The sequence below is a fragment of the Alternaria alternata genome (assembly GCF_001642055.1).
Source record: "Alternaria alternata strain SRC1lrK2f unplaced genomic scaffold CC77scaffold_10, whole genome shotgun sequence".
NCBI lineage: Eukaryota > Fungi > Ascomycota > Dothideomycetes > Pleosporales > Pleosporaceae > Alternaria > Alternaria alternata.
The window spans coordinates 1,089,384-1,102,234 of NW_017306199.1; the positions used below are offsets into that span (position 1 = coordinate 1,089,384).

A 12,851-nucleotide genomic window follows, 5' to 3' on the forward strand; every position below is an offset into this window, starting at 1 on the left:
AATGACACCGAAATTTCAAATGGGGGATATACGTCAAGTATTAAAAACCGAAAGAGGAGAACAAGCACGGGAAGCATTCACCGAAGAGTAGACAAGTTCTCTGAGTGAACCGAAACCGCAACACCTACATCGCCCAACATGAGCAAAACCTACGAGACAACCTCAACATCTACAACAAGAGATGCCGTCGCAGATAGAATTGCTTTTGTCTTCGGGAGTCGCCACGGCCACAAGCGGAAAGTTTGCGTCGGTCACCCTCGATAATAATCGCGCGCTGGATCATAGTATAGCTGCGTTCCTACCATGTGTCAGCGGACGCAACATGGGGTTTGAGTTACGGATCCCTTTAGAGGAGTACAGCACACTTACCGCCGTTATTTGATCCAACTCCACTTGGCGCCGCCCTTTCCCTTGGTCGGTTATCCCTGTATAAATGATGAGTGTTGTTCAGTTCATACTACAGCATTCGCCGACCTACCTGTAGCGGAAACTGTGCCAAAGGTACCACCTCGCAACCCAGTTCTCTTCATTGACCTGGGTCCAGTAACGACCCATGTCATAATACGGTCTGGTCTCGGCGCAAGCATCGCGGACAATCTTCAGAATCTCCGAATGCTTTGCAGTTTCCGATATCTCGTCCCATCTATATGGCTCTGCCACGGAAGGGTCAGCTCTAGATTGCTCGGTCAGGCTGCGGTAATTCGAGCTCAAAGCGTTTCGAGCAAAGACGGCTTCGTTCTATGTCCGACATAAGGGTCAGCGGAGAGCTCTCGAACATCGGGTTGAGACTCACGAGTAGCAATTTGTGTGTATGTTCGTTCAGTCCAAGTCGAGCGCAGATGGCACTCTTGTCGGCGCTTTGGGGAAGAGGAGGCAGGGTCATGTTCAGGCAACGTTCCCTAAAAGGATCGTTTATCACACCAGCGATACGAAGGTAACTGTTGAGTCTCGAACAAATCCGAACAGGTATGAGAGAAATGGGGTTATACTCCCTTTGTCTTTATATCTCAACTCGAGATCCTTGAAGGCCAGCAGATCTTCTGGAGTCGCCGTCATGTGACAACAGAGATCCATTGTCTTTCCATCCCGCTGTGACACGGCGCATAAGCCACAGCACGAGACAATTCAGATCCCATTTGAAGGATACCGACTAATACCACCACTACTCGTCCGGCCGCGGCGCCATTCCATAATGGTGGCTTGATATGCAGCTAGCGAATCCTGGGTGTCATGCTTGGTCAACACCGATCTATTGACGTGGATGGGGTGTATCACCTGGCTCTCGCGTATCCCAATGTGCAGCAACGGGAGGTGTATGCGTTAGAGGCTATTACCCTGATTTGCTGCAAGGACATCGCTCCAGATCCATGGGATGTGCAGTGCTTTCACGCTGGCCTGTAGATCTCTCCACATCATCATACCGTCCTGTTGGCGCTAGCTAGATCGGCGGTAGCTTTTCCTAGCCTGACGAACAAAACAACATCCGCAATGCAATTATCGGCCCGCTAACTCGAAGGCCTAATGCAGTCCCGAAGCCCAGTTCGACGGACTTGAGCGCTGGTCAGATATGAGTACGACAAGCATTTACTGCTGGGAGAGAGATGACTGCATCGAAGACTTTTCGGGTCCAACGTATACTAGCCACAAGCGAAATGCACGATTACACGGCTCACCACATGGCGTTTTCAGCGTTTTCAGCGTATTTCGGCTCGTCACGAGTAGCAGCTGCGAATCGCTGACGCTGGTTCAGGTCGACGTCCCTTGAAGCTGGGGTGGATTGGAGACAACACGTGGGTTCAAGTCAACACGGGCCGACCTGAGTCATGTCTTCTCACAGGAATGATGTGTCAGTTCATGTGTACAGATCGGCAAACCACAACCTATTTGAGGGAGCCAAGTAGGGGTATACTTGCAGCATGTCTAAACTCCGAGCCCCTGCGAGCAAAATGGGCGCCGCATCCGTACCCAGCCATACAAGGTAAGGATCGTCGTCAAGTCTAGGTCAACGGGCAGTGCTCTCAAGCAACCAATGAAACCAAGTCCAGGGCGTCTCGAGGTGCCAAAGAACAGTCACGGCTGAGGCGTCCAAACCGTTGTAGCGACATTAAATCAACGGACATGAGCAACCCTGCTATCGTCTATTCGAAACTCAAGGTATGTAGTTTGTTTGGGGTGGTTCATATGGTTGACGCATATGGCAGATTCACCAGCTTCTAGAAACAATCGAAGATCTCGCTGTGCCGACTAACTTCACCCATCCCTAGTGTTAGCCAAGCCGGTGTGAATACGATACTCCAGCGTCAGCGCACGGATGCTTCCCGGTACCCCGTAAAGTGAACCTGCCGAAGTTTTAACACCGGTCAGATACCTGATGAAGCTGCCCCTTGCGCAGAACTACTTCGTTGGCTAATAGGTTGACGTGCAGGGAAGTTTTTTTTCTTTCCTATTTTCGGTATGTTCAGCCTATACTATACCTACTAGATGGATTCGAAGCTGACGTATCGACTATCATCACTCTAGCGGTGATAGGTGGCTTCCGCGGCGTCACTACACCCAACTTACTGGTGCAATCACCCTCCAGATTAGGAAATACTGTGACTCGATGGTCACCCCTGCATTTAAGTCTTATCAGAACATCGCTGGATTGCCCGAATCATTCACCAGGACTTTTGAAGGAATGTGAAGCTACAGGGAGGAGAGCATGTACCAACAGCCACATGTGCTCGGCACTTGACTTCATAACCATCACAGCCCTGGCACGCCCACGCTTTCCAGGTGAACCTTGTCAACATGTAATCCTGCCGCTGCACTAAGTTCTATGGTCTCTGTGGGTACTGCGTCAAACTAGTCTTTCACCAAGACGCTGCAGACGAGCCTAGAGGAAAGAGACCGTTTTGTCCGTTCAGGGACGGGCTGTATACATTACAAGCGGAGCGACCCACTTGTTCCCGTGGCCAGGTCCCTTGAAAGGTTTCGGATGCTTTTGCCGGTGTACGCTAGACCCTGAACGCGCAGCCTACTAAAGGGTAGCTTTGCAGGGACAGCCATTCAATCTTGGTCAACTGCGGAACTCTGAAGATGATATCAAGATCTTACTACTAAGTCTCGATCTTATCCTGTCATCGTTGGGTGGCACGCGTTACCGACAGATATGGGTTATGACCTCGCAGCGGCACTAACAGAGGACAGGGAAGCCTGGGGCCTAGAGTTTGCGTGGACGCGGGAGCAGCCACAGCACCGTAAGCAAACAAAAAGCGACGTGTTCACGGGAGGGTCCGACGTAGGGCCAAAAGGCAGGCAGTCTTGCTTTTGCATATCGTTACCAAAGCTAGGAAAACTCGTGGGTTTCCGAGCTGGGTGCAGGGAGCATTTTGATTGGATGACCTTCCGCATGTCGTCGCGTCAGATACCGCTTGCGCCTAGAAGGCACAGAAAACTGGACCGACATCTTAGGCTTACTGCGGTGGTCATACGACTGAAAGGGCTTGATTCGGCGAGTACTTCGCCCTTGGTGATGACATTTTTCCGCCATCTCCGAATGGTGAGTGAGCAGCCACGAAATACGACAGGGCGGTTGCGTAGGAACAGATCGCGGACGCTCCTGCCTAAACCATACAACCTCGGAGAGGGCGTTGTGGGATGTCTGCTGCTTCCTAGGATGCCTGTACAGCACAAACAAAGTTGCTGCTATCGGCAGGGTCCCACACTCATGCACATTATGATCTAGCATCGATCGGATCTCATCTTTGGCAATATATTCATGGCCTGACATGAGCATGACGCCTACCGCACATCCCCGGAACGCCAATTTACTGGATTGCAGCAACCGCCAGGAACCCGCATATGGTCCAGCTGCATCAGATCTGTCCGGAGCGAATGCGGATCCGCCATCTCGATCGATTCATGCCTCGCATCCGGATCCTTTCGCCTATTACAAGGCTTTCGTAGATACGAACTCCTCGCACCTTCGACCGCAATCGCAAGCACAAGGGGGCGACGGACATCGCGTTGCACAAGACCACGATGGTTACACCTGCCATGATATTTCCGGGGCTGGAGACGTGCAGCAGGATATGGACTACCAACAACAGGCCAGAGTTCGAGCCGTTCCCTACAATCTTGCCGTCCGGCTCGCAAATCGCTCCAATGGGGCGCCCTTGGCAACCATTGCGGAGCAGGGTTCTTACTCCACGCTAAACTCCCACGGCTCCCTCCTCAGTGTCGGTCGCTTACCTTCGCTGCGTGTGGTGGAAAATACCTCACCAACCCACGCCCCGAACAAACTTTCCCATACTTCAGAGCATCGTAATCTCCTGCGCGTCACAGAAGACACTCACCTTGAGCACGTGCTAGACGCACCAAGCAAAGGGTACGATGTGCCTTTGCGCAAGGATCCCAAAACCTCTCCCCGGGTTGATCATGCCGCTATACAACCTGCGTTAAGCACTATTCAGCCTTCGCAATCTACAGCGTATCAAATCGTCAGGAGAGACCCCGAAGCAAATTCCAGGGATGTAAAAAGCTTCTTTCGTGGCGTTGTACATAACGTTCGAGCTGCCTCGAGAACCCTGTCTAGATCGTCCTCGACGCAGGCTTCGCTCAATCAGCACCACGACGACCGGCCGGAGACGAGCGAGGATAGTCCATACAGCCATTTGTCCGCTTCTAACATGTCTCAACTGAGCGATGACAGACTTGACACGCCATATCGTATGCCCAGTGCATCTCAGTCCCTGAGCGCAACTAGAGTGTTGGCTCCCGTGGATCAGACCAGAAATGGGCAGATTTTCATGGTGGATCCTACATCTTCAGCTGATGCGATGCCGTCCTTACTCGATGCCAAAACGTATCCGCTGGAGTCGCAAAGTACGCTTGCAGCCGTAGCGCAACTACCACCACCTTCGGTTGTAGCTCGTTCGCGTGAATGGTCCCCTTCTGTGCGTCTTGTGCACCCAGAACCACGCGATGAAGCACCCAGAGGCCGTAGCGCTGAAGCACCAACGCTCTCAAACGAAAGCAGGAACACAATCTCAGCTGGACAGACGTTCTATGGCATCTCCACATCGAGTAACATCAGCCATTCGCTAATAGAGCATGAACGTGCGAGGGAAGCTAGTCGAAACACGAGTTTTTGTAGTACCATGTCCACATCCTATTCGGGAACAGTGGTGGGCGTTGATGTTGACCTTCAGCACGACTTTTCTCATCCAGTGCGCTCCTCGCGCCCGCCCACACCCATCGCGCCGGTATGGTTTACACCACAAATGGCCGAGCTAGAGAGGCAAGCTTCAATTTCCGAGTCTCCCCCTGATCCGAATCAAGTTCCCGAAGCGGTACCCCCGCGTTGCTCAATCACATCATCTGCGTTGACATCTTTACTACCAATAGCTGCTGCATCGGGTATCGTTCGCCCAAACTACGACACACCCAAGATTTCTTTCTTCTCTCCATCGGGTAATCTTATCCAGCCAGAAGGCAGCTCGACGCCTGGTACAACGAGCGCTTCAGGCCTTAGCGGTTTGCCCGTTGCAAACACATCGTACTGCGATAACAGAACCACATCCACGACCTATAGTGCCTTTCCTACAACGACATGGCTACCGCCTCCAAGGCCCTCATTAAGGCCAATGACCACGCCACCCACATCGTCGGCTCCGCTTCCTGCGCACTTACGGTTCCATCACAACTATAGACGTCCTGAGCGGTCGCAGATCGACTCTACAACCGGCTCCACAAAATGCTTCATTGTACCTGCTCCATCAGTCCATGGCTGTGACGGGATAGTGCTGACCGAGGGTCTTGCGCCTCACATTAAACCGCGTCATTCGTACGAAAAGAACAAGCCACGCCCGCAATACAAACGACGCAAGTCGGCCCGGTCCTTTGCCGAAGATCTCAGACACGAGGCCAGATTCCAGAGAGCCCGATTGATCACGGCTATTCTTGCGAGCTGTACATCGTCAGGAAAAGGACGGGTGATTTGCAAGCGAAAGGCTTCCAGCCGTAGAGCCGTAGCAACCGCCTCCGTTAGCATACCTCGGAATCGCGCCGGCGGGAATGTCACAGGTGCCAGGACGAAGCGGATTGATTCCCGTGAGACTACGAACAAACGCGACATAGGAGTCCTCGGTCCGCTAGCCGGACACACTCTACGCATCTGCTTTTGCCAGCCATTCGATGGCGCAGGAAAGTCGACACATACTGCAGCTACCGAAAACACTTGCATTGGCAAGAGCGATCACACAAGGAACATGCAGAGCCGGTCGAAGAAGGAAAGCCCTCGCACAGACACGAAGGAAGTGGAAGTCGATGCAGTATTACCCATTGCTCGGGTCGTCAGTGGAATTGAAAGGAAGATGGGCAACAATGTACACCAACGTACTGCGGTCCGCAAGGGGAAGACTCAATCGACCACCGGCACAAATCAGCACAGCAGGATGCGAAGTGATAGTGCCGTCAGTGTGGGTGTTGCGCTGAGGACCGCTACTGCGGGAGGCTAATCGTCCGACTATACCGGATCGGCAGTGACAGCTGCCACTGGTGTGGGTACAAGGCATGGTTCAGTACCAACATGATACGAAGCGAGTCTGTCACATCAGAAACGGGCAACGGGTTCGCTATAAAGGGTCTAGCTTCGCACGATGAATCTTCACTCGGTCGGTATGGTAAGGTAGAAAGGGCAATATCAGTATCCGTTTTTGGATACAACGGAAGTTTAATTACGAGATATGATTAGCGGTATTGTGCTAGCGCAAACGAGTGTGGACAGTATACTTGGAAGGGCAATAGTTGTGATCGACAATGTTACTTCTTTTCCTCAATGTGGGCATGGGGTTCTTCCACCAATGATGCTTTACTATTACTCAAAAGCAGGCTTTTCTGTCAACGGAAGACATGGGATTTTGGGATTGAAAATTTCCCCATGTGCTCGTCTGATCGGTAAGTTCGTGTGCGGCAAATGTCTGGGTAGTGAATGGGACAACGGGAGATCATCTTCTGCCAAGCGTAAAGAAAAGAAAAAGTTATATGCGATCGTCTTCTGGATCAGCCAAGGCATATCACACGGAAGGATAGCAAGCATGCATGCGTAGGATCAAAAGTTCGAGTGTTATTACCCGGTTTGTATCATGACCTCCCGCACTAACCGCGCGTCACACAGACCAATCTCATTCACTCGCGAGTTTTAGTGTAGGATTTCGTATCGAGTTCTAAGATCAAGATGACCCGATAGTGGTAGGACGGGACGAGTCTTCTCTGCGCATGATCCTGCCGCTTAACCGGTGGGTCAATCAGCAAAGGAAGAGGATCCAGATGCACTGGCAGGATCATAATCGGACAGGAACCGGGTGTCGGCGATGTCCTTGGAGAACATACTGGAAGCACGTATCATGATCACAGCGGCGTAGCCTGGAGCCAGTCAGAGTCTACCTGAGAGATGTATGGTGATGACATGCACACCGATAACAGCATCGTCTCCTTCTACCTCGGCATACTGCTAACCCGGACGACTATCCATTAACAAGAGATGAGTATTGACTGTCCATCCATAGACACTATCTGTTTCCAATGGTACCATGTCCTTGCGAGGCGACAAGGCCAATGATCGACCATGTGTGACGGTCGAACTCGCGTATTTCAGCATCCCAGACATACCATCACCAGTTGAATACCAGAAACCGGGTGTGTACAAACGCCTCTATTTCTAATCAGAATTGCCGAGCAGCTAAAGTCATGCAGCTGGCTCCGAATTGGGACATTCGCATTCGTATAACCAGGTCTCGGAGGGCGTAGCATCGGTCGTACGAACCCCTGCCCGTCACGGCACTCCCGACGCCTCACTCCTGCGTTATCGACCCAACGCTCTGGTAGCGCGCTCTCGATTCGGGTTAAAAGGATGACAATCCACGTCCATATTTGAACATACGTGCATGTGCCCCATGACGGCAGAAAGAGCAAAACCAAGGCCAGAACCGGGATATCCAGACGGCTCTGACGTCTAGCCTCAAGCCGCTGCTCCACTACGCAGCAGCCGGGGGTAGGCGAGAAGGCAAGTGCTGCCGATCAAGTTCTTCTTCGATGTCGTGCATGAAGGCTGCGTAAACGGTGGGCGAGTTGGTTCGAGGACAAGAGTAACGAGGTTTGGCGTGCCGTGAAACGATGATCATCGGCCTTGGTAGTGATTCAATACGGATTGCTTGACTTGTCGGCCCAGAGATCTTTCCAAAACTGCCTGAAGCCGTATTGTTTCTCGCGACGTTCGTCTCGCACGCGAACTGGCCCTCCAATGATGTTGTCCAGCACGCTCTTCTGGCTGGAGCTCTGCCAGCTATCCACTTTCTTAGGTGGTTTCCGCGCACGCTCGAGGATGGCCCCGGCAAGCTGAGGCGCGACGTCGGCGAAGCAGGAGTTCAGCTCGCGTTGCAGGTTGAAGTAAGGTCTCTTAGCTAGCTCGGGTGCTAGGAGATTGTAGCTGCGCGCCTTGTCGTTCAGGTCTTTGATAGCGACCGTCCAGTAGCTACCTTCAATGCGTTCCCAATCAGGGTCACGGAAGGGATAAGGTGCAGGTAGCACTTCCGGCTCAGGCGTGGGGACAGGTACTTCCATGGTTTGCGTAGTCGTATCTGCTACAGTGGCTGCTCCTGGGTCCTGCGCTACAGCTTCTGGCGACGCATCGAGGGTGACCATCTTCGCTACAACCTCTTCCATGACCACGGGCTCTCCGTTCGACCCTTCGCCTGCTGGATTCACCTTCAGCCCTCCCGATAACGTAATCTGTGACATATTCCCATCATCGTCCACAGTGGTAAGCGTCTCTTGTTTCCTTTTCAGAGGATTCGCAATGAGCTCTGCCTTGGCAAACGCTTCTGCTCTTTTGATTTGGTCCAGCAGTGATCCGCCCTTACTGGCTATCACACGCGCAGCATGTCTCTTCCAGTCCGCCCGTAAACGACCCCTGAACTTGCTTGCTGTTGCTGTGAGCTCTTGTTGCTTCTCGATCCACGGCGGCACAATTTCCTGCTTTTGTATAATCTTGTTCATGAAGTACTCGGTCGTATCGATGAATGGGCTCGATGCATTGTAGTCTCGCTCCACGTTTGCCGTCTTTCCACGAGCTATGTTCTTGAACTGGCCACGAGCAATTGCATCTTCGATCCTTTTATTCGCAAGAGAGGCAAGTCCTTGGATGGACCCAGGAACGATGGCACGCGCATGCGGTTCGAAGCGATCTTTGAGCTCCTGCAGGCGCTTCTCCCGGTCGAAAGCTTCCATGTTTTCGTCGTCTTTGATTGTTGCATACACGGTACTCCTGTCGCGTGCATTGGCTAATCGCAAGCCACGACCCTCTTTGCTCCGACTATGTCCGGTGTCAATCGACTGCGGTATCGGCACGCCGGGCATTTTCGGTGGTCTCCCTAGTCGCAGCGGCTTATGGGCATCGTTCAGCATGCGCAGGCTAGCATCGTGGAGAGACTCGGTGCCGGTCCACGCTTCGGTTGTGGCAAGGTCGCGCGTGTGGCGAGAGGCGTAGTCGGGCAGCTCTGCTTCGGAAGATCTGAGGTTTGCGGATGCGATGCGCTGTTCGAGTTGTGCCTTGAGGTCTGCACTAAATCCTGCCTCCTTGACAGCCTTGATAGCGCCATGGCCTCCAGATTCCAACGCTTCTTCGCTCATATTACGCATTCGTCGCGTGAACGCGCCTTCCTCCTTCTCAGCTTCTACTCCTGACTCCTTCACTCTTTCCCTGGTGCCTTCTTCCTCATGTTCTCCGTCATCTTCCGGTTTGTGTTGTGTGGCCGTCTGCCCATATCGCCTCAGAGGCCTACTCGCTGCGGCTCGGGATGAAATGAAGACATCGAATCTTCGGTGCGCGCGCAAACGGCCTGCGCAGATATATTGTCTCGGAAAAGCAAATGCGGGCATACAGAAAAGCCAGGGTACAGGAATGCGATGTTGAAGGAAAGTTCGCCGTTGGAATTGAAGAAAAGGCAATGTCCCACGTCATGAGTGGTGGCCAACTCCAATGTCTAGCGCGAGGCTTATCGATAGCTACACCAGCCGAGGCTTAGTTGTTACCAGTACCTTGACACTTCTTAATCACGAAACTATATTGTACGCCTTCATGAACATTGTATGGATTTGGCTAAATTACCCAAGTGGTGAACTCGTATACAATCACCCACCCGCACCACCACCCTCAGTAATACCGGCAATTATCAGATCCAGCAAAGTGTGTCTCTTTTCCTTTTCGCTCTTGATCATGCACATGGCAGTAGCGACGAATACTTGATAAAGCGTGCTTCTCTTCATCCGAGAAATCCTCACTGCATCTTCCTCTTCACGTTCTTGTTCTGGCCGAGCTAGGATGGATGGCGCGAATTCGTCAACCAACCGCAAGATAACGGTGTCAAAGAACTCTAGAGTACCATTTTTCCTAACTGCAATGGACGACGTGTACGTTCCTAAACATACCTCGACTTGCGTTTCTTCCTTCTCTTCGAGGACTGGTAACTTGGCTACTAGCTTCAAGTGGTTGAAGCGCAACATGAGCCCACAGGTTCGAGATTCCTGGACAGAACCTGTTCCTTTCCAGAAGAAGTCGATGCCTGCATAGTGGAAGTGATAGCATCTTGTGTGACGGGATAGAGGGTTTTTCCACCGCAGGTACACTACCTCGTTGGCCATCGCAGGCTCTCCCGACTTGACGCTGGAGTCTTTAGCCACATCAGGATCCATACCGTCGCCAGTTTGGCGTATGGCTTTTACAGAGTGTACGTAGTCTTTACCCGTCTCACCCCACAGTCTCCATGTTCGGACTTTATAGCCTTTGAACTTGTGATCGTCAAGCTTGAGCGCTTTCTTGTCACCTCCATTGTGTCGCCATCCAACTACCCCACGTGGGTCGATTATGTCGGGTATAGATGGAAGTAGCTGGAGCTTATACTCCTTCCACCAACAGCCCTCGTGTACTAGAACAGCAGGTTGTGCCATGCGCTTGCTGTTGCCCATGTAAAGAACACGGGGCGGCACATGGAAGGCAAGATACGGTCGGTGTAGGAAGAAGGCATTGTTGTCTGGTTCGACACGAGGAAGACCGGCGTCTTGACGTTCCTTCCGCTCCTTATGTTTAGCTTTCTGCTGCTTAACGGTAGGACCAGAACGCTGTTCTAGCACAGGGTCAAGGATTGGTGAGATACACTTGTGACACCCGTGCTTGTCGTAGACATGAAACGTCGATTTTAGTCCACTGCTGGTTGGCAGCTGAAGATCATCTTCCGTAGGTAGACGGGTGATCTCGACGCCTTCAGTTGATGGTAAGGATTTCGTCGTGGTCGTAGGACCCTAAATTAGGTCAACACAGATGCAGCGAGTAGTTGCGGATATCAACACATGTATACCTTCCTCTCATCTGTTTCGTCAAGCTGGACCGTACCGGTATCTTCTGGCTTTACGGCAGTCGCCATAGCCATCGATTACGAGATTCATCTCTCGTGCCTAATGAATTCAGCTAGTTGCTCTGGCTAGCGACTTCCTATATGTTGTGGTTTCCAAGATCACCTGCTGATGCACGAGGGGTCGTGCCAAGCCTGTTGTGGAGGCTGAGCTTCTCGCTTTGCTCGTGTTCATGCTGCATGACATGCCGTTCAATTGGAGTCTTGCAGAATGTGTTGCTTCAGGTAGTACGTGATAGTTCTATTGGCCAACATAATTCTGAAGGTACGTAAGCATATGCATGGGCTCATAAGGCAGACCTAAGGCGGGGTCTGTAGAGAGGCGTATGGGCGCGACACCTCGCGATCGCACATGCGGTATATCGGAGCTTTTGAGTGTTGTGACACGATATCAATGTACCTTTCAAACAGTGCAATTCCAGCATGCTATTTACTGACTCTCAAGCACCCTCTTCGCGCCGTCACTGATGCGCTTAACCTCTTCGTGTCCGTTCTTCACCACCTCTTCCATCTGCTTCTTCGCCTTTTGAAGATCATCTGGCAGCACGGAGCGGTTGAGCTCAAAGTTCCTCAACCTCTTGTTGTGGTCCTGTCGCTCCTTTTGTATATCTTTGTCTGCGCGCTCCGAGGCTTTAACGGCTTCCGCCACGGCCATGCGACGTGATTCTCCGGTTGGAGGTGGTAGCGGGACTTGGATCGTGAGAGGGTTGGTGGGCTCGGGTGTAAGAGGCGTGAGCGAGTGCGGTGAAGCTGCGATCGCGGTGCTGATGGGCTTGATGTGCTATATGGAATCAATGCCTGATGCTGTCGTAGTGGTCGCTTGTACGTACCGCTTCTTCTCCACAAATGACGTTCAGCACTCTCCCTCTCGGGACGACTTGTGCGATATCTCCCAGTCTCACACTCTCTTTGCCGTGTCCTGCCGTGCCTAATTGCACCTTCAAGCTCTCCACGATATCCGGGTTCATCCTTCCTCCACCGCGCAGCTGACTAAGATCATGCGTGAGCTTCTCCAGGGCCCTGAGGATCCGTGCCTCGAGCCCCGAGATATCGTAGGCTTCATCGGTAGGTGTGCGGGGCCCCGGGTTGGTCACAGGCGGAGCTGAGTCGGTTCTCGCACGGGTTTTATTCGCTTTACCGGCCTTCTTTTGTAGGTGTGTGCTCACTGAAAAGCTCCGAGCGGTATGAGAAGAGCATTGTGGTGTTGGGCGCAAAAGAGGACTGAGTGGTGTGAGCGGAGGGGTCTGCGCAAAACAGCAATTGGAGCTTACATTCTACGGCTAGGCGCCTCAATTACCCTCGAAGAGGCGCACAACGGGCTTCTTGAGCTAATACGTAGTACTACGCGTGGTATGGCGGTACGTGACATGACTATCGATACTGAAGGATATTGGGTTGCTT

At 52.3% G+C, this 12,851-nt stretch overlaps 4 protein-coding genes across 4 annotated transcripts; 1 reads left to right on the top strand and 3 right to left on the bottom strand.

The window, feature by feature from the left end:
- Nucleotides 1-474: 474 nt before the first annotated feature.
- On the bottom strand, nt 475-883 carry CC77DRAFT_935802 (hypothetical protein; the record flags this gene model as incomplete). The annotated part of the gene is made up of 2 exons (XM_018534461.1): nt 475-738; nt 794-883. 2 exons carry the CDS (start codon nt 881-883, stop codon nt 475-477), a joined length of 354 nt encoding a protein of 117 aa, XP_018386338.1.
- Nucleotides 884-3,776: 2,893 nt separating this feature from the next.
- CC77DRAFT_935111 (hypothetical protein) lies at nt 3,777-6,500 on the top strand (the record flags this gene model as incomplete). Its single annotated transcript, XM_018534419.1, has 1 exon — nt 3,777-6,500. The coding sequence occupies one exon, from the start codon at nt 3,777-3,779 to the stop codon at nt 6,498-6,500; it is 2,724 nt and encodes a 907-aa protein (XP_018386339.1).
- A 1,681-nt stretch (nt 6,501-8,181) lies between these two features.
- On the bottom strand, nt 8,182-11,468 carry CC77DRAFT_1008926 (hypothetical protein; the record flags this gene model as incomplete). Its single annotated transcript, XM_018523567.1, has 3 exons — nt 8,182-9,881; nt 10,182-11,340; nt 11,397-11,468. 3 exons carry the CDS (start codon nt 11,466-11,468, stop codon nt 8,182-8,184), a joined length of 2,931 nt encoding a protein of 976 aa, XP_018386340.1.
- A 412-nt stretch (nt 11,469-11,880) lies between these two features.
- Nucleotides 11,881-12,819, bottom strand: CC77DRAFT_935569 (ribosome recycling factor; the record flags this gene model as incomplete). The annotated part of the gene is made up of 3 exons (XM_018534447.1): nt 11,881-12,231; nt 12,281-12,671; nt 12,722-12,819. 3 exons carry the CDS (start codon nt 12,817-12,819, stop codon nt 11,881-11,883), a joined length of 840 nt encoding a protein of 279 aa, XP_018386341.1.
- Between the last annotated feature and the right edge of the window lie 32 nt (nt 12,820-12,851).